Here is a 20293-nt window from a genome sequence, read left to right as displayed (position 1 = left end):
GCTCTTGTAGACTAGGCTGGCCTCAAACTCACAGAAATACACCTGCCTCTGCCTCCCAAGTGCTGGGATTAAAGTCATGTGCCACCACCACCTGGCATGTAGCCTTTTTTTTTTTTTTGGCATGCATGAGAAAGGAAAAAGGTAATAGCCCTGATGAGGCCTTAGTCATCATAGATTACTGGGTGGTAATCTTATTCTGCTTCTTAGTAAACTTCAGTAAGAGAGTTCACATATCGGGTAGGGATTTAATCTCCATTTAAATATAGCAACACTACCATTTTCTTAATGTCAGATCAACTTGCAATAAATAAAATACTTTTTTCAATAATAATTCTGCAAAAATTCTTTGCTTGCAGAAATTAATATCTTGGGAGAACTTGTTTTTGAATGGTGAAGATAAAAATCTTTTCCTTTGCTGTTCCCAACACACAAAAGACTCATATCATATCATTGCTAGTCATATCATCTTTTTAAAGTTTTATATGACAATTAGCATCAATAATTAATATTATGCATTGCTTCAGACACGTCAATGCTATTTCAATGTGTGGTCCATGTGTCGCTACATCAGCATCTGTGTAATCCTTGATTTAACAAATGACATAGCCAAGCCTGGAAGAGGGTATGGGAGACTAGGAAGTGACAAAATTATGCCTATGATCAGGCCATAAAACTTACCAGGACCATAATAGAATAATGAAGATGGCAATTGGGCAAGGAATTCAGGAGAGAGGAGAGTACACCAAACCATGACTAAATTTAGTGAATGGCTTGATGCTGTGGTCCTCAGACTATCCTTTAAAGACTAGCTCTGAAATACTACGCATTTTGCCTCAAGCTCTGAAATGAAAGGACGGCCTATCTGTCTGTGCAACAGGCTGACACGGTGACACACCGCCTACAACATCCATGCTGGGAACCACACAGTCAAGTTAGAAATAAAACAACAGAAACAACGCCCTTCCAACAACAAAAAGAACCTACAAATAACAATTTAGGTAGGTTTGCAATTTTGTGTTGGACTATATTTACTGATATCCTGGAGCTCAATTTTTGAGGCAAATTTAGACAGACACTGGCTATGCCAAAAGAAAATCATCAAAGTGAAGATGGCTAATGAACCACTTGATCAGAACTTCTGGTTGGCTGGCTTTATTTTTCTATATAAAGACCCAGATATTGATGTGTTACATACAAATGTTACACAAAGGTATTTTAATTTCTCATTCTCTTTCTTTGTGTATGTGTGTGGGGGACTGTATGGAAGGCAATGGCCCTGCAAGGGCTGTGGAGGTCATCAGACGGCTTCCAGTGTCCTACTCTATGACGCTCTACTGTATTGACTCTCTTGAGCCTCACTGAGCCTAGAGTTTGATACTTCAGTGGCACTGGTTGGCCCCTGAGCTCCCAGGACCTACCTGTCTCTATGCCCGAGTTGCAGCTAAGCTTCTATGTGGGTGTGGTGAGCTGAACTCATGTGCTCATGCTCACACAGCAAGCTCTCACCCACTAAGCCATCTGCAAACTCCTTTACCTCTGAGACAGAACTGTGATGCACTTAGAGCAGCAGAGGAAGGCAGGCAGACAGGACCACACAAACACTTGCAGTAAGTGTCCCCATTCACGAATGAATAGAATATTCCAGGACTTATGTTCAACACCAATAGCAGAAAAGTGAACCCATGTATGTCAGGCTTAGAGGCAGATACATGAAAGTGGCCCTTCCTTTTTCTAAAACAAACTAAAAAAAAAAAAAAACCAGTCATATGTATAGCATATTTTTTACATAGTCTAGAAAATAATCAAATCGGAATAAATTCAAGGCTCAGAAACTAGGCACTCATTTCATACTCACACAGAGGCAGCTGACCAGGCTAGACAAGTTGACATGTCGTGGAGCAAACATGTGAAGCTGCTGAAGGCAAGAGATGGCCTGAGCCTGGACCAGGCAGCCTGGGTTATCTTGCATCACTGCACAACCCAGCAGACAGGAAGCCCTTAAGGTGGACACAGAAGTATTGTTACCTGGAATTAGTAAAAGCCAAAAGGTGAAGTTATTAAAAGCCAGAGCTTTTAATTATTGACCTATAAAACCATTAGTTTCTAAACATATATAAGACTTCAAAATTCATTAAAATTACTTCATAGATTTCTCAAATCAAATTTCTACCTCAAAAGCAGAGACATGGTCTAGGACATGGGTCAATGGCTAAGCATATGCTTAGAATGTGGGAAGCCTGTGTATCACACACACACACACACACACACACAGAGCAGAGGAAGAACAGTAAGGTAGTAGTGATAGATTATCTTATTCTTAAACCTTTTAAAAAATGACTCTTGCTTTGTGTGTATTTATGTGGGGGGGTGAGCATGTAACAGTGAGTGTGTGGAGATCAAAGGACAACCTGGTCCTCTCTCCCCACCAAATGGATCATGGGGCTCAAACTCAGGGGTGTGGCAAGAGGTGCCTTTGCTTGCTGAGCCATCTCATTAGCCTAACTAGTTTGTTCTAAATGAAGTGTTTGTTAGAAGAATTCAGAACTGTTTACAGGTTTTTAAAATATTCATGAAAAGCAAAATTTGGTAAAAAGTAGAATTAGACATTGCCAATCAATTGAACTTTGCTGGCATCATTTGAGTGTTATTTTCATATATTTCATATATATACCATGTGATTTGAAGAGGTTTAACTATTTGAGACTTCGGATTTATTTATTTCTTGGAGAGTTCTTTATGCTACTGTACTTTATATTTGCCACTTAAATTATTTAGGCAAGTATTTTTAAGACAAATCTTTCTAAATATGGCACTTTTAACTTTTCAGGGTAGGAGACAACAGGCTGATTGAACTGAAACCTTCATCTGACAAGACATATTGAGCCCCTGCTACATGCTGAGCACAGAGACTAAGACGTGAACTTAACTCCATGTGTACCTTCATGTAAAACACCACGGAAATGGCCTCTGCATACCTTGTAGCTCTGGGCCTAATGTGGTAATAAGGGCGTTCAAGCAGCGGCCAAGACTCTGGTGCACTTCAGCATGAGTTGGAGGCACGTTTAACAGCAGCATGGTGATGAGCGACAGGGTCGGCTCCACATGGACGTGATAGAGTGCACCAGCAGAGTCGATGGTCAGGGAGAGAGAGTGAAGGGCCCAGGTCTGTAAAGACAGAAAGGAAATAAACTTGCCATAGCTGCATTGCAAAACACAAAAGGCACCAAACTGATCTTTGTTTAGCAAATTAAAAAGCAGCGGAAATTAAGGGATGGATGTGTTACTGCTAATTTGGAAAGAGAGTAAGTGAACCCTATGAGTTTATTTATTTTATATCATGTGTATGGGTGTTTTGTCTACATGTATATAGGTGTACCACATGCAAACCTGGTGACCAGAGAGACCAGAAGACGGTATAGGGTGCCTTAGAACTAGAGTTACAGATGGTTGTGAGTGGTGGGAACTGAACCCAGGTCCTCTACAAGAAAAACATATTTATTTATTATGTATACAACATTCTGTTTCCAGAAGAGGGCACCAGATCTCATAACAGATGGTTGTGAGCCACCATGTGGTTGCTGAGAATTGAACTCAGGCCCCCTGGAAAAGCAGCCAGTGCTCTTTTTTTTAAAAAATATTTATTTATTTATGTATTATGTATACAATATTCTTTCCGTGTGTATGCCTGCAGGCCAGAAGAGGGCACCAGACCCCATTACAGATGGCTGTGAGCCACCATGTGATTGCTGGGAATTGAACTCAGGACCTCTGGAAGAGTAGTCAGTGCTCTTAACCTCTGAGCCATGTCTCCAGCCCCTGATTTCTTTTTCACAGACACTGAATGTGACTGACTTTAGGCTCTCATGAGTATGAATGGAAGAGAGATTTGAATTTTAAAATCTGTTCAACTTAACAATAGCTTTGACATTTAACACCGAGTATCAGTTGTCAGTAAAAACAGAATCTGAATCAAGAAGAAGTCACAGATTCAAAGGATGGTGTCCCGTGAGGAGACTCACCTGCACATCAGGAGAAGTACTGTCCTGAGACAAAGTATAAAGGACTCCAATACAAGAGCTCAAGTGCTGAGGCCCTATGCCCCCTAAGTACCTATGCAGGGATCCCAGAGCCAGCGAGTGGCCTGTTCTGGTAACCACATCTCTTGCTGACTTCAATCTGCAATTACAGAAATAAAAATATACACAAGTACAGAAAAGATAAACCTGAACCAAAGTGTGTGCAGGGCTCAGCCTGTGAGGGCTGACTACCTAAGTTTAACTCTAGGACTCAATCTACAGAAGGAAAGGGCTACTTCCGTCTCTTGAGCCTTGCATGTACACACATGCAAGCTGTGGCACACGTGGACCCACACATATACATGCACACCATCACACGTACATGAACACCCTTACATACACATATACTCTTGCATATGTATTTACACACACACACACACACATGAGTAATCATAAACATACATGTGCACCACTCACACATGTACAAACTAAACAATAAATGAAAAATAAAAAATCTTCAATACATGTAACTTGCTATATAGGCAAAACTTTTCATAAGAATAATTAGAAGCTGGGTGATGGTGATGCCTTTAGTCCCAGCACTCGGGAGGCAGAGGCAGGAGGATCTCTGTGAGTGTGAGGCCAGTCAGTCTGGTCTACAGAGTGAGTTCCAGGACAGGCTCCAAAGCTACACAGAGAAACCTTGTCTTGAAAAACTACACACACACACACACACACACGAATAATCAGAAAAGTAGAAAGGTATCTTTCTTGTGATGGTCTGAAGGAAAACGGTCCCCAAAGGGAGCAGCACTATTAGGAGGTGTGGTTTTATTGGAATAGCTGTGGTCTTGTTGGAGGAAGTATGTCATTGTGGAGACTGGCTTTGAAGTCTCATATATACCAAAGCCACATCCAGTGAGAGAGAACACTTCTTGTTACCTGTGCAAGATGCAGGGCTGGCTCTCAGTTCCTACTCTGGTACCATGTCTGCCTGCACTTGTCTTGTCTCCCATGATGATGATGGACTACACCTCTGAAACTGTAAGACTAAATGGTTTCCTTTATAATAGCTGCTGTGGTCATGGTGTCTTCACAGCAATTAAAACCCTAAGTAAGACATTTACTTTTCCTTTCTTAAAAAAGTTTAAGACAGGGTCTCAAGCTAGGAGGTGGTGGCCTATGCCTTTAATCGACTATTCCTTTAATGTAAGCACTCAGGGTGAGCCTACAAGCTAGTTCCAGACAGCCAAGGCTATGTGAAGAAACCCTGTCTCAAAAAGCCCTGTCCCCCACCCCACCCCAAAAAAGAGAGGGTCTTACTGTGTAGATCAAGCTGGCCTTGAACATACAGAGATCTGACTGCCTCTGCTTTTAAGTGTTGGGGTTAAAGGTGTGCACCACCACAGCCTACCATTTTTTCACCATACCATTTCAGAGATATATACAATTTAGTATATATGCTTACATGACAGATATATATATACACATACACACTACATACAACATACATGCAAATATACATTATATGTGACATATACATGTATACACATAGTTTATAGGGTGGGCATTAATACTATTTCATTATTAGGTTACATTTTAATTCCCTCACTTCAATTCAGGATGCTGATACTAAAACTATAAGGAAGTTATTATTTACTGGGACTCTCTCACATGCTCTTCAGGCACCTTGGCTTTGTTCCCAATGGCCCTGAGATTATGCTATCACTGCTGCATTTTAAGAGGACAGCTGGAATCCCACAGAGTAATATGGAGCCAGGGCCAAAGTGCTCACATTACCACCACAGCTACTAACCAGTTGACTGTGTTTACAGTAAACTCAGAAGCATGAACATTTTGGAGACAGGGTCTTGGTATGAGGTTTGGGGTTGTCTGAAAGGAAGTCAGTGGCAATTCTATTTCTATTTCTTTCTTTTTATTTTGAGACAGAATCTCTCTGTGTAGCTCTGGCTGTCCTGGAACTAGCTCTGTAGACCAGGCTGGCCTCGCACTCACAAAAATCTGCCTGCCTCTGCCTCCTGAGAGCTGGGATTAAAGGTATGTGCCACCACTGCCCGGCTTCTGTTTCTTAAGTTTATGAGCATGTGCTACCACACCCAGTATAATCATGGACTTTATTTGTAATTGTTTTAGTATCATTTTCAAATTTATACTCCTTCCCCTTAAACAGTCTTAAATAAGTAGGATCATATTACTGACCACCTCTTCAGAATAGTTCAAGATAACTGAACCTCCCAAAGTGACCTCACAAGGCTACAGGTCTTGTGGTCTGCAGCCTACAGCTTTCCCTTCCTACAGACTCCTGATACGTATCAGATGGACTTTACATGGCAGAGCTGTCCCACTGGCCTAGAGTCTATTTACTGACTGCATATGGCCAATTATAACATCCACATAAATCTTGCCGTCATCATCTGGTAACATCCACATCAACACATTTTCTTTTTTAAAGCGCAGGACAATACTCTTACGAGTTCCATTAAACAGCAGACTACATCCCATTTTGTTAACAGCCCATGAACTCTAAGAGATTCACTTACTTGTCAAAGCTAACTTGAGCTAATCCAGCTGTAAAAGCTCCATCATCAACCACCTGGGCCAATCTAGCCCATGCTTCCGAAGCCGCACATCTCAAAAGGGGATTGGGACTTTCTAGGGCTCCCAACATTAATGTAAGGACAAGTCTTCTTACTTCTGGACCTAAACTTCGTTTAGAGCCAGCCACATACTAAAGAAGATGAAAAACAATTAAAATGTACAATTACAGCAAATTTTCTGATCTAGTTTGAAACATATATTCTTGTCAATCAAGCATGTTCATCACTTAAGAAAACACAGAACACAGAAATGACTACTCACGATGTTCATAAAATGAATAAATGGACACTATCATGTCTATCATGTTTTACTGAGCAACAGTAAGACGTTATAAGGGCAGCAGTTGGATTTGGCCCACTCTGGGCCGGCGGGTTTAGTCAGCTAAGGTGTGGCACTGAGTCAAGGTCAGTTTTTTTTTGTTTGTTTGTTTGTGACAGGTTTTCTCTGTGTAACCCAGGCTGTCCTGGAACTTGCTTTGCAGACCAGGCTGGCCTTGAACTCTTAGAGTTCTCTGCCCAAATGCCCACTACTGCCTGGCTTACTGACAAGTTTTATATGGAGAAAAAGTAAAGGACAACTCTCCGTCCTAAAATATTTTTATCAGAGATTAAAAAAAATAAATAATAAATTTCTCTAGACGCATCAGCATAAAACCTACTTAGCTACAAAGCTTACTTAATTTTAAAATACCAAGTAGATAGTAATTTAAGTAAAATTACCTTCAATAGATTAGAAACGGCACAAACAACATGCAACTGAACTGTCTGCTGACGTGCTCCTTTGCTGTGCTTTATGCTGCTCAAGAGCTGCTCCAGGATCGGAATCCTGAAATCAGAAGCCACAGGAGTTAACCGCAGCTAAGATTGCTGGGCCAATTAGCTGCAGAGCCGCCAAACACCTGCAGATTCTCCTGTTCATGTTTGGTGGCAACTACTAAAGTGAGAAGGTATTATCCAACACCTTGAAACATTTTAAGGAAAAAAATATACATAATAATCATAGGAAAATATTTTTATAAAGGGCCACTCCAGCAGCAAAGGGAAAAAAGTATTGTTTTATGAAAAAGACTACTACTGTCTTGTTTCAAAACATTTTTTATTTTTCCCATGGGAAATTCAGCTACCTCACTCATTACCTGTAATCTACATACAATTTTTTGCCTACTCTTCCTAACTTCCAGTCTATGAAACACAGGGAAAACTCTTTTATTTATCTTTTTTCTTTTCTTTTTTCTTTTTTTGGATTATCGAGACAGGATTTCTCTGTAGCTTTTGGTTCCTGTCCTGAAACTAGCTCTTGTAGACCAGCTGGCCTCGAAAACTCTTTTAAATGTAGTCCTTAACATTTTCAAAACTCGTACTTTATGCTCCTTAAGTTACCTGCGGTAGCTGTAATTGTGAGAACACACTCCCAAGGTTGTATGGTAGGGTTCGTGTTCCCTAGCTTAGAGCCGAGGCAAAGTAGGAACTACTACAAGGTTTCTGGTCATTGCTGTCTCCTCCAAGAAGACTGAGGACCGGGGTCTCCAAGTCCTTTGCATCCTGGTTGTGAGGTAGGGGTTCTGCCCTGGCAGGCAGTCCCAACATGACATGCATCAATCACTGACTCAACCAGTCATTGAAACCTTTACATTTGTGAGCAAAAATAAACGTTCTTTATTATAAATTGGTTATCACAGGTATTTACTAGACTCTAGAAAAAGGTGACCAACTGAATGCTATTATTTGAGAATATTCTAATTCATATACTCAATGTTGACAATTACACGAACATTTGTAACACATGACCTCTTTAATATTACAGAATTTTGCCTCTTTACAAAGTAGCTTATGTAAACCAGGCAGAGAGGCACAAAGCTTGCAACCCTAATAGTCAGGAGGATGAGACAGGAGGATCCTGAGTTTGTGGCCAGTGAATTCAAGGCATTCTTTTTTTTTTTTTTTTTTTAAATGCCACTTAAAAACAGAGGTTTGGGGGCTGGCGAGATTCAAGACTTTTACCTGTGAGACAAGCCATACCACCACCCTATCAATTTTCCCCTGAAACACTGTTTGAGGTTAACACTTTCTCTCCATTTAAATTAAGAAAGCAGAAACAGGGGGCTGGAGAAATGGTTCAGTGGTTAAGAGCATTGCCTGCTCTTCCAAAGGTCCTGAGTTCAATTCCTAGCAACCACATGGTGGCTCATAACCATCTGTAGTGAGGTCTGGTGCCCTCTTCTGGCCTTCAGGCACACACACTGACAGAACATTGTATACATAATAAATAAATAAATATTTTTTAAAAAAAGAAAGCAGAAACAATACTAAGGAGTATTTTGTAGGCTGGGAATTAATATGGCAGCAACAGCACCTTGAAATGTCTCGTGTGTTAGGGATGTGGCTGGAAGTCATGTACTCATCACACCAGCATAAAAGAACTGCATCAGGAAGGTACAAACAGTGCAGAGCTGGGGAGAAGGCAGATGGGCACCCTTTATGAGACTCTACCACACTCCAATGTCCCTGAGTGCTGAATCAGATCTCTGTCATTTTAAAATCTTTATTTATTTGTGTATTCGTGTGTGTGTGTGTGTGTGTGTATGCGTGTGTTGGGGGTGTCAGGACAACTTTATGGTGCTGGTTCTCTCTACCTTGAGATTTTTTTAATCCCATTTGTTTGTTTACTAGGAGTACATATGTATGCCACATGTGTGTAGTCAGAGAAACACCGTTCAGGCTCTCTTCTTCCACCTAGACATGAATCCCAAGGATGGAATTCAGGATGTCAGTATGGCAGCGAGAGCCCTTACCCCGAGTCATCTTGCAGGCCAGATCTCTATCCGAGTGTTAAGGTCACAAGGCTTACAGTTCTGTCCAGTAGCAATTTTGTTATCAAAGTAAAGGAGATATGGGTGTTGATCCTTTTAAAAGCCCAACAGTGCAGGAAGTTTGGTGGAAGAAGAAGGTATAATAAAAATGGCAGGTCACCAAGGGTTGAGAGAATCTCACTACTCCAAAGTTCACTTCCAACCCTGGCATCTAGGAAGAGTTACTGCCAAGATTTCAGAATCTTTATTTTTATTTTTAGACCCCCACTCCAGGATTATGGAAATAATTTTCAGAAAACTGGACTTACACTGTACTTACCGGTGTTATGACTTACTTTTTTTTTCTGAGCATACTGTCACACATTTCCCCATTTTATTAACGATTACAGAAAAACACTTTTAAATAAATATTAGCATCAGTCTATCAATACAATAATTTATTTTGCCAATGTCTTTGTTTGAGACCTTGAGGCCATAGCCGGGCGGTGGTGGCGCACGCCTTTAATCCCAGCACTTGGGAGGCAGAGGCAGGCGGATCTCTGTGAGTTCGAGACCAGCCTGGTCTACAAGAGCTAGTTCCAGGACAGGCTCCAAAACCAGAGAAACCCTGTCTCGAAAAAAAAAAAAAAAAAAAAGAGACCTTGAGGCCATTTGTAATTTTTTTTTGTTTTGTTTTTTGAGACAGGGTTTCTCTGTAGCTTTAGAGCCTGTCCTGGAAATAGCTCTTGTAGACCAGGCTGGCCTCGAGCTCACAGAGATCCACCTGCCTCTGCCTCCCAAGTGCTGGGATTAGAGGCATGCGCCACCAGTGCTCGGCTCCAATTTTTCTTAATAAAAAATATGGTAGCTGTTTATGGTGGTACTGAAACGCTAGTACACAGGAAGCCAACCATGGAGAACTGTTAAATTTGAGGCCAGCCAGGGATACACAGTAAGCTTCAGGTAGTCAAGACCTTACAGTAAGACTCTCTCAAAATTAACAATATAAACCATCCCACCCTTTAAACATAAACATTTGTGCTTTAGTACTAGCAATGCAAACTTTTCTTATTTTTAGATTTCTATGGTTAGAATACAGTCACCTAGTCTAAAATAAAATTGCAGTTCCATGAGATAAACAGAGTATAAAGGAAAGTTTGTTGCCTTCACTTTTGTGGAGCCCACAGAAGTGAATCTGTTCCACCTTGACTAAAGGTCAGAGTTCAGACCTATTCCTGCTCCTTCAAGGTTAAACAACAGATGTTTGACTGAAGGTATGGTTACTGGATGCCTTACTCCTCAAAGGCCAGTCAACAGGATGCTTTGACTTGTAAGGAGGTGATTATACTTGCTTGCTCTATGTATCATGGGAGTCTTGTGCCCTCCCCTTGTGATTGGGTATTACAAGAACTCTGAGAAATAAACCTGGGGCTGATCACGGTACTCACTGGATGCCCTTCTGACTCTGTCTTCTGTTCCTTTTCTATCTCTTTCCTTAAACCACACTCCCCTTCTCAGGAACGTATGGAACCATCATGCCAGATGGGTTACAATTTGATCCTTGGAACCCACGTGGCAGAAGAGAAACTGATTTCCACACACCTCACCGCTCACTAACTGAATGAAATAATAATAATAATAATAATAATAGATTCTTTTAAAAAATGATTGGGGGAGTAAGATGATTCGGTGGGTAAAGGTGTTGCCATCAAGTTCAATCCCTTCCCCACACAGTGGAAGAGGAGAACTGACTCCTGCAAACTGTCCTCAGACTTCCGCCATATAAAATGTATTTCATTTATATGTGTCTGTACATGTTATGCCTGTGTGTGTGCATGGCATGTGAGGAAGCCGAAAGCAGACTTCAGACTCCTGGGGCTGGAGTTACGGTGCTTGAGGGCTGTTGATGTGGCTGCCAGGGTCCACGCTCTGGTCCTTTAATAGGGTAATACGCACTCGTAATCTCTGAACATCTTTCCAGTCTCAATCATTTCAATTATAAGTACATAAATACAGTACAGACTTCATTTTAAACTTAGAATAATCTTACTGTTTAAACATAATACCAGTCACAATAAGATTAAAAAGCTCTGAAACATTTGAAAAATGGATACTTTTCTTTTTTCATTTTGCTTGTTGATTTTTTTGTTTGTTTGTTTTTTTGTTCTTTGAGACAGGGTCTCTCTGTAGCTTGGAGCCTGTCCTGGACCTTACTCTGTAGACCAGGCTGGCCTTGAACTCAGGGAGATCCACCCGTCTCTGCCTCCCGAGTTCTGGGATTAAAGACGTGTGCCACCACTGCCCAGTCTGATCTGAGTGCTGGGATTAAAGACATATGCCAACACCGCCTAGCCTGCTTGTTGGTATTTTCAGGGGGAGAGGGTCTCCCTGTCTATTCATGCTCCACTGGAACTGAGAATTATCCTGCCTCAGCCTTCCTGCACTAGGATCACAGGTCTGCACCACCACACTGGCTAAATATAGATACTTTAAGCCCACTCTTCTCTAGAAATGTAAGAATAGAATACATAAAGAAAAAGAAAGCATCTGTAGTGAGGAGACGCTCAATCAGGAATTTAGTGCCCAGCACTTATGTAAACCAGTGGTGGCCCTGAAACCCAGTGCTGGGGAGGGATAATCCGTAAACTCCTGATCAGCAGCACAGTTGTCTAGTTTCTCTGAGAACAGTATTTCCTGAGCAGTGGACTTTGATCCAGATAAGAACCTGGCATCTTAAATGAGAAATCAATCATTCATTAGCCTTTGGTATTTTCAAAACCCCTGTTTCCTCTGTGCCAGGCTTATGGCAGATGCATCTAGTATTTTCTTATCAATATTATCTACAGTGAAAACAGACTTTATCTCACCTGTCACAGGTGACATTCTGCGGCTAATGGGGTCATCTGACGGCACCCCTCCCCGACCAGCAGTGAGTTCACTGGACAGACGTTCCACCTCACGACAGAAGAGACTTACCTCTCAGCTTCTTCCACATGAGCACAGACAACCCCAAAGAGCTTGGATGCGGAGTTAGAAACTGACAGTGCTGGGGGCAGGGGCTTAGGCACGGAGTCTCCTCCTACGTCCTTCTCATAGATGGAGTAAGGGTCGTATTCTAGACTTCCACAAGCAACACCATTACCAAGAAGGAGCTGGATGGGGGCAGAAAAAGCAAATACGCGTTAAAAAAATCATTCAAGACAAAAATCTCCTCAAGAATTATTGCAAAGCCATTATACCTGTTCTTCAATAAACCTGTGGTCAGTCTCTTGCAGCAAAGGACTCAATATCAAAAGGTCATCTGGGTGACAAAGGGCTGGAAGTAAACACACAGACGCTGCTGCTTGGGCATCAGGGGCAGTCAGTTCAGCAGTCAGCTCTTTGAGGATAGCACTGAGGTTCCCTGTAGAGTCAGAGAAAAACAACAATTAGCAATTTGGTAGCTGTTGTCCTTAGAGTATGGGATTAAGGAGAGCACAGAAGACCAACTATAAAGTCTCACAGCCTAAGACTCTACTTCTGATCTTCAGTAACTGCACTACACATGAACGGCTCAGCTGTTATCCACAACAGTGAAATGACAACGTGAAGCTTAAATACTTGCAGCAGAAAGTACATGTTACCACTGCTTAAAATAAAACTACAGGAAGAACAAAAGTACATGAGTCCAACTCTTTCATGCCTTAAGCATCTAATAACTGTGTATAAACACATCTGTGAAACAAAACACCTACACCTATCAGGGCATGGTATTAATCCTTGCACTTGGAGGCAGAGGTAGGCAGATCTCTGAGTTTGAGGCCAGCCTGGTCTATACAGTGAGCTCTAGGACAGCCATGGCTATATAGAGACGTTGTCTCCATACAAAATAAAACAACTGAACAGGCTGGGTATGTAGCCCAGTGGTATGACACTTGCCCTGCATGTTTAAGACCCTAGGTTCACTCATTAGCATCAGGGAAGGAAAATTTAGCCCGGCAAGGTGGAATATTCTCATAGACCATTTAAGGAGGATTGCTTGAGGCCAGGACCTGGAAGGAAGCCTTCCTGGACACCGACCACAATTTCATCTCAAAAGAAAATGGAGGACAGATAAGCAGAACAACCTGGTTTAAAGTAAAGCAGAGACTGAAAATACTACACATTGACTAAGGAAAACATCAGCAGCATTATAGGAGACACACACCGCACCATCACAGGGGACACTAGTGCTACAACCCACGCCCTGCACATTGAAGGGGACATTGGTGCTACAATTCATGCCCTGTGGAGCAATCAAGCTGGAGCAATCCTATTCTACCCGTCTCCTGCATCCCAAACAGTGCTATTATTCCATCTACAAATCTGTGGTCAGTAAAGTTAAGGATGTTTTATCTTAACATCATAATTTCATGTTTTAAAAATCATGGAACATCAAGTATCTACTCTGTCCCCAAATTTCCAATTATGTGACAAATGTGATCTTTGTCTGTGTCTATGGTGGAATCTAGATCTACATAAGGTCTACACACGGCAGTCAGATGACAGATCTCAAGTCTCTTTGAACCCCTTATCTTCTTCCTTGTGCTTCCCTTCATTGTAATGCATTAGGAGAACAAAGTTACTTTTCTATAGATCTTTCAATCGTCCGGATTTTGATGATGGTAACAATCTGGAATAGTTTAACAGTTTATTAGTGTGCTCTCCATTGTTCTGGGTGGTCAACCTAGAGGTAGCACATCTTTTCTGGGGAGAGGTGATGGGTAGTTCTGTGTTGAAGACAGTGGAAATTTGGAGACTGAGTAGATATTTGACATTTAGTCATTTTTTTAAAAATATTTATTTATTTATTATGTATACAATATTCTGTCTGTGTGTATGTCTGCAGGCCAGAAGAGGGCACCAGACCTCATTACAGATGGTTGTGAGCCACCATGTGGTTGCTGGGAATTGAACTCAGGACCTTTGGAAGAGCAGGCAATGCTCTTAACCACTGAGCCATCTCTCCAGCCCCCAACATTTAGTCATTTTTAAAACAAGAAATCATGACAGTGAGATTATGTTTAAAACTTAAAAAACGCTACTGTACTACAAAGCATAACACTCAAAATGTATTCAAGACAATAGGTGTTTTAAAACATCCTAACAGCTTACAAAAGAGTCTCTTAAGAAATGTTCTGAGATCAGATGAGCAGACAGGATCAGATATGACAGAGATCTGAAGGCAGCCTGACTGAACCCGAGCTTCTAACCACTGTGCTGAATTTCTCATTTATTGACGGTGAACTGGGGGTACTATGGAGAATTTCCACTTGGTTTTGCAGTGCTGGGAACTGATCAGAGGATGGCCTCCACATGCTAAGTAAGAAATCTGCCACTTGAATTGTAGCCCCCAACTTCATTTTACTTTATTTTGAGACGAGGTCATACTAATTACTCAGAATAGCATGATTACAATCTATAATCCGGGCAGCCTCTCAACTCAGACCCTCCTGACTCAGTTTCGTAGGTTTGTGCCACCAGGTCTGGCTGGCAGAATTATAACTATAACAATAATATGAGGGTAGGCAGCAGTTTCCATGGACACAAAAGCACTATTAAGCTCACAGACACAATCAGAGAGGGTAGACAGGGACCAATGAGGGCTTGGCAGAACAAATCAGAGTCAGTTAAAGGAATGCTTGTGAGTTTAACTCACAGCACACTCAGTAAAATGATTTTGTTGTCAGTACAACACAAAAGATACTTCTGTTGCTACAGCTAAGTATGAAAATAGTGAAGTATTTCTTAGTTACAATAATCCCTTGCATAATTTTTTTCTGGTAAAAGAACTTAATCACATCAAACCTAAGATAGCAAATAAAAACTAAGAACTCAAAATTTTATTCCACAACCACCAGAAATCTCAGTAGTCAGTCACTCTCCTCCTCCTTTTCCTGAGTTAGAGTCTTACTCTATAGCCCAGGCTGCCCTTGACCTTAAGGGGTTCTTTCTGCCCCAGCTCAGGAATGCTGGGATTACAGATGTAAGTCACCATGCTTGCTGGAATTAATCTTTAAGAAAAACCTTCAATACTTGGGAGGCAAAGGCAGGCAGATCTGTGAGTTCGAGGACAGCCTGATTTACAAAGTGAGCCCCAGGACAGTTAGGGAGGGCTACACCGAGAAACCCTGTCTTGAAAAACCAACCAGCCAACCAGCCAACCAACCAACCAACCAACCAACCAACCAACCAACCAACCAACCAACCAACCAACAGAATCATTATTTGCTATCGACATGGAGGCTAAACACTGTGTATATAATAAGTAAATAAATCTTTAAAAAAAAAAACACAAGTAAAAAACAAATTTAAGGTTTATTTTTCCTTTTCCTTAAAGTTCTTTAAAGGTAGACTAATGTCCTCCCTTATCAGAAAATAGCCTATAGACTCTAAGTTTATATTCCTACATTTCTTTTTTTAAAAAATATTTATTTATTTATTATGTATACAATATTCTGTCTGTGTATATGCCTGCAGGCCAGAAGAGGGCACCAGACCCCATTACAGATGGTTGTGAGCCACCATGTGGTTGCTGGGAATTGAACTCAGGACCTTTGGAAGAGCAGGCAATGCTCTTAACCTCTGAGCCATCTCTCCAGCCCCTATATGCCTACATTTCTAAATGTTTAAAAACTCAACACCCTGAAATTTTATACTGATGTATGGATTTTGAAGTATAAATCTTGAGGGTTGATTTTGCGGCAGCCTAGGCTGTTAAGTCATGTAGCACTGAAATGGTCCCCAGGGTGTTGTGAAGTCCCTCGACAAGGCACCTTCTAGAGAGCACAGGGTGACACAGACTTGGGCTAAGCAGGGACTGCCTTTGAGGTTTCTAGTGGAGGCAGGACAATATGAAACAAAACTTTTTTTGTTTGTCTTTTTAAGATAAGAGCTCACTGTGCAGTACAGGGCACTACAGGCTGGCCTTCAACTCACAATCTCCTTAATTCTAGGTTGGGCTCCCAGTTCATAGATTAGAATGTGTGCCACTAAACCCAGCCGCCAAACTCGCACATCAGTCTCAATCCCACCACGTACTAGATACGGGTTTGAGTACACTCATAAACTCTCTAAGCCTTTACTATGAGAGGAAAATATAACGAGACCATCATATTATCCTAGGGTAACTGAAGTAATGGTTATTTACTATTTTTAGAGCAGCACTGAACATAAAACAGTGAGTTAGTTGATAGCTCCTGAGTAATGGTGATGAACTAATTTTGGCAGTTCTTTCTAAGGACATTTAACCCACATGGCAATAGTGAACACTTTGGTATATACATATACAAACATAATAACGAAAGTCAAGACAGGATGTTGTATATTAGTATTCTGAATTAATGTGGTATATGTTGTATTACTTTAATGTGTAAAAGGAGATGAGCAAAAACATGTAGATGCATAAGGAATGCAGGAAGTAACATGCAACTTAACATGGCTTAAGTATTCAAAAGAAGACAGACGTCCCAGGAGTATAAATGTCAACTTTCAACTCCTGAAATAAATGCCTTCAATTATTCAGTTAGAGCAGCAATGTATTATCCTAAAATCATGTTTGCTTGTTTTTGTTTTTTGAGATAAGGTTTCTCTTTGTAGCTTTAGAGCCTGTCCTGGAACTCACTCTGTAGATCAGGCTGGTCTTGAATTCACAGAGATCCACCTGTCTCTGCCTTGCAAGTGCTAGGATTAAAGGTGTGTACCACCATCATCCATGCTTTACACAAGGCACAATGGCAAAAACCTGCAATCCCAGCGCAGGAAGCAGAAGTGGGAGGGTCAGGAATTCAAGGTCATTCTAGTAAGAAAAAACAATAACCATCACTATTCGTTCCCTCCGTCAAGCATTTAACATCTACTGATTTCTAGGTTATCAAACTGGTCACAGACAACAAAACATTTTGGTCTAAGGCACATACCTTTATAGGTCTCAGGAGGTAATAAAATCAGTAGTTCATAAAGCCTCTGTCTATAAACTACTGATGGTGTTTTCAAAGAATTTCCATATGTTTTTAGTATTGAAGAAAGCCTTAAAACAAAAGAAAAAGTGTATCTTAGTGTGTTTGTTATATGGAAATGTATAAACATAGGACAGGTCAACATATAAACACAAGGTAATGAACATTAGTGCTAATTTATATTTTTAAAATAAGGTGACATCGTAAGTCTACATGGAATTCTAGGAATGCAGCTCAGGGGTAGAGTGCCTGCCTAATACATGAGGCCTGGGTTTTATTCCGGCCACAGTAATCAAATCAACAAAACAACGACAATAATAATTTTTCTGACAGACTTCATAAAGTGAAACCATAAAGTCAGCTTTCATTTCAAAGGCTGTTAAGTATTTATTATACTGGAAACTGTAAACCCTACTATAAAATTTCAAAAGTTACAACTTGGTACTTGCCAGAAACAAAGATCTATTAGATAGAAAATTAATTCAATAAATAAAGTAAAATAAACATTGGTTTTATTTTATAAACTTCACATTGATAGTCATGAAAGAACTAAGGTTTTTAAAAAAGAACAAGAGTTTAAGAAAAAGAAGTTACAGAAAATGAAGACATAAAAACCAAATTTTAACACGAACAAGGCTATTTTTCAGAAAGCTTAACAGGTATGCCTTTAGTGAGACTCAACAGGAAAGACAAGAAAAAACATGATTAAAACTTCTTCAGAATAAAGGGACACTACACAAGCTAGTTCCAGGACAGGCTCCAAAGCTACAGAGAAACCCTGTCTCAAACAACAACAATAACCACAAAAAACAAACAAAAAATGAAGAAATTTCAGATGGATGGCCTCAGCAAGTTTTATGTGGCAGATCATTCCAATCACACATAAACTCTCTCGATGAAACCTTATTCTATGGGGTTAATAACATTTCAATACTTCATGGAAAAGATAATATAAGAAAGAAAAAGGACAGAATACCTATGTATATATATAAAGAAACCCATAACAAAATCACATCCAGAAGCTCATAAAACTGATCAGTAAGTTTCTTAAAGTTTATCACATTTAACAATTCAATATAAATCAAAATTTTCTCATTTTAAAAACTAAAAAACCATCGACTAAAATAGCATATACTTTAAAAAGAAGTCTACAGCAAATATCACTGTCAAGAACAAAGTATCAGGTGAGGCATAGAGGTGCACACCTTTAATACCAGCACTTGGGAGGCAAAGGCAGACAGATCTGTGAGTTCTAGGCCAGCCTAGTCTACAGAGTGAGTTCCAGGACAGTCAGGGATGTATAGAGAGACTCTGTCTTAAAACAAACCAAACCAAAACAAAATATCAAAAGTGATCCTTGACAACCTTCTCTTTTGGATTCTTGTTTTATTTTTTGAGAGGCTCTAGGCTGGCAGGAAATTTGAACAGAGACAGAGAGAGAGTAGGAGTTAAGGAGACACTCTACAGGTGCCAAAGGAGATAGACACTCAGAACATTACTTGGTAAGCCACAGCCTCATGGTGATACACAAATTAGCAGAAATGGGTTAATTTAAGATACAAGAGCTAGCTAGAAATACATTTGAGCCATTGACCAAACAGTGTTGTAATTTATATAGTTTCTGTGTGATTATTCAGGTCTGGGTGGCTGGGAAACAAATGAGCAGTCTCCGCTTACAGCTGGGCCTTTTGCCTCTGCCCTCATGAATGATTAGTGACTTTATGAAATGTTTTGACAAAGGCAGTTTGGTTCCCTTTGACTTTCTGCTCCTTCTGCCACATGAGCACACACCATCCACCCTCTTCAAAGGATGGAGGAAGAAGGTGTCATGCTGGAGACCAGACGTTAATCTGTCATCTCCTGGGTGCAGACTCGCAGTTCCCAGAACTGCAAACACATATTTCTGTTCTCTGAGTCGGCTGGTCTGAGGCGTTCAGTCACAGCAGTATAAATACACCAGGATAGACTTCTACCTCACTCTAAGTAGAAACTCCAACTTAAGATGGAGTAAAGATTTAAGCATAAAAAATAAAACTTGAAATATAAGAAAATCAAAGCAAAAATATATAAGATGGGGGCTGGTGTGTGGCACACATCTTGAATCCCAGCACTTGAGAGAAAAGGCAGATATGGATCTCTGTGAGTTCAACCCCCCTCCCTCCCAAAAAACAACAAGTAAAAGAAGTGACATTTAAGAACATATTAATAAAAAATATTTTAGTATTTTAATGGATAGCAATAGTATCGCAAATATCTAAAAAGTCATATAAATCAGAGGACAAACAACCTAAAAGGAAAGGCATGTCTGTTGCTTGTGCTCTTGTTTGTCTGTTTCTAAGTCAAGCATGCTGGACTACAGACACATCTGTCTCTCCACTCACATCTCATGTGATTCCTTCTGAGCTGTAAGAGCTGAAGAGTTTCAGTGCAGACCTTATAGCCTATGAAGCTCAATATATTTAATATCAAATTAATAGGCCCTTAATAGCAAACGTTTGTAGCCTCTGCTCTACCCGTGTTTGATTCAATGATATTGAAATCATGAAATGAAATGAACCAATTTCATTTACTCTATTATTGTATTTTACAGGTCATACCCGAAATATATTTTTCTTTTTTTTCTTTTTTTTTTTTTTTTTTGGTTTTTCGAGACAGGGTTTCTCTGTGGCTTTGGAGCCTGTCCTGGAACTAGCTCTTGTAGACCAGGCTGGTCTCGAACTCACAGAGATCCGCCTACCTCTGCCTCCCAAGTGCTGGGATTAAAGGCGTGCGCCACCACCGCCCGGCAATATATTTTTCTTTATACATAAAACAGTGTATCATTAAAAACAGTTGGAAAGATTTTTCTCTATACATTACTAATTTAGAAATTAGTGCTTATGGCTGGAAGTTTT

General features: G+C 40.4%; 1 protein-coding gene across 4 annotated transcripts in view; it reads right to left on the bottom strand.

The window, feature by feature from the left end:
* Heatr5a (HEAT repeat containing 5A) overlaps positions 1-20293 on the bottom strand; it is a 106840-nt gene that overhangs the window by 42687 nt on the left and 43860 nt on the right. For all 4 annotated transcript variants that reach the window (XM_057782434.1, XM_057782436.1, XM_057782435.1 and 1 more), the window contains exons 14-21: positions 17361-17470; positions 12663-12826; positions 12400-12575; positions 7355-7460; positions 6578-6765; positions 4020-4176; positions 2976-3165; positions 1856-2025 (exon numbers count right to left, since the gene is read on the bottom strand). In XM_057782434.1, the coding sequence (XP_057638417.1) occupies positions 1856-2025; positions 2976-3165; positions 4020-4176; positions 6578-6765; positions 7355-7460; positions 12400-12575; positions 12663-12826; positions 17361-17470 (1261 nt within the window). The remainder of the gene's footprint in view (positions 1-1855; positions 2026-2975; positions 3166-4019; positions 4177-6577; positions 6766-7354; positions 7461-12399; positions 12576-12662; positions 12827-17360; positions 17471-20293) is intronic.

This window comes from Chionomys nivalis, chromosome 10 (assembly GCF_950005125.1).
Source record: "Chionomys nivalis chromosome 10, mChiNiv1.1, whole genome shotgun sequence".
Taxonomy (NCBI): Eukaryota; Metazoa; Chordata; class Mammalia; order Rodentia; family Cricetidae; genus Chionomys; species Chionomys nivalis.
Note: the sequence above shows the minus strand (reverse complement) of the source record. Positions and strands in the feature narration are given on the sequence as shown.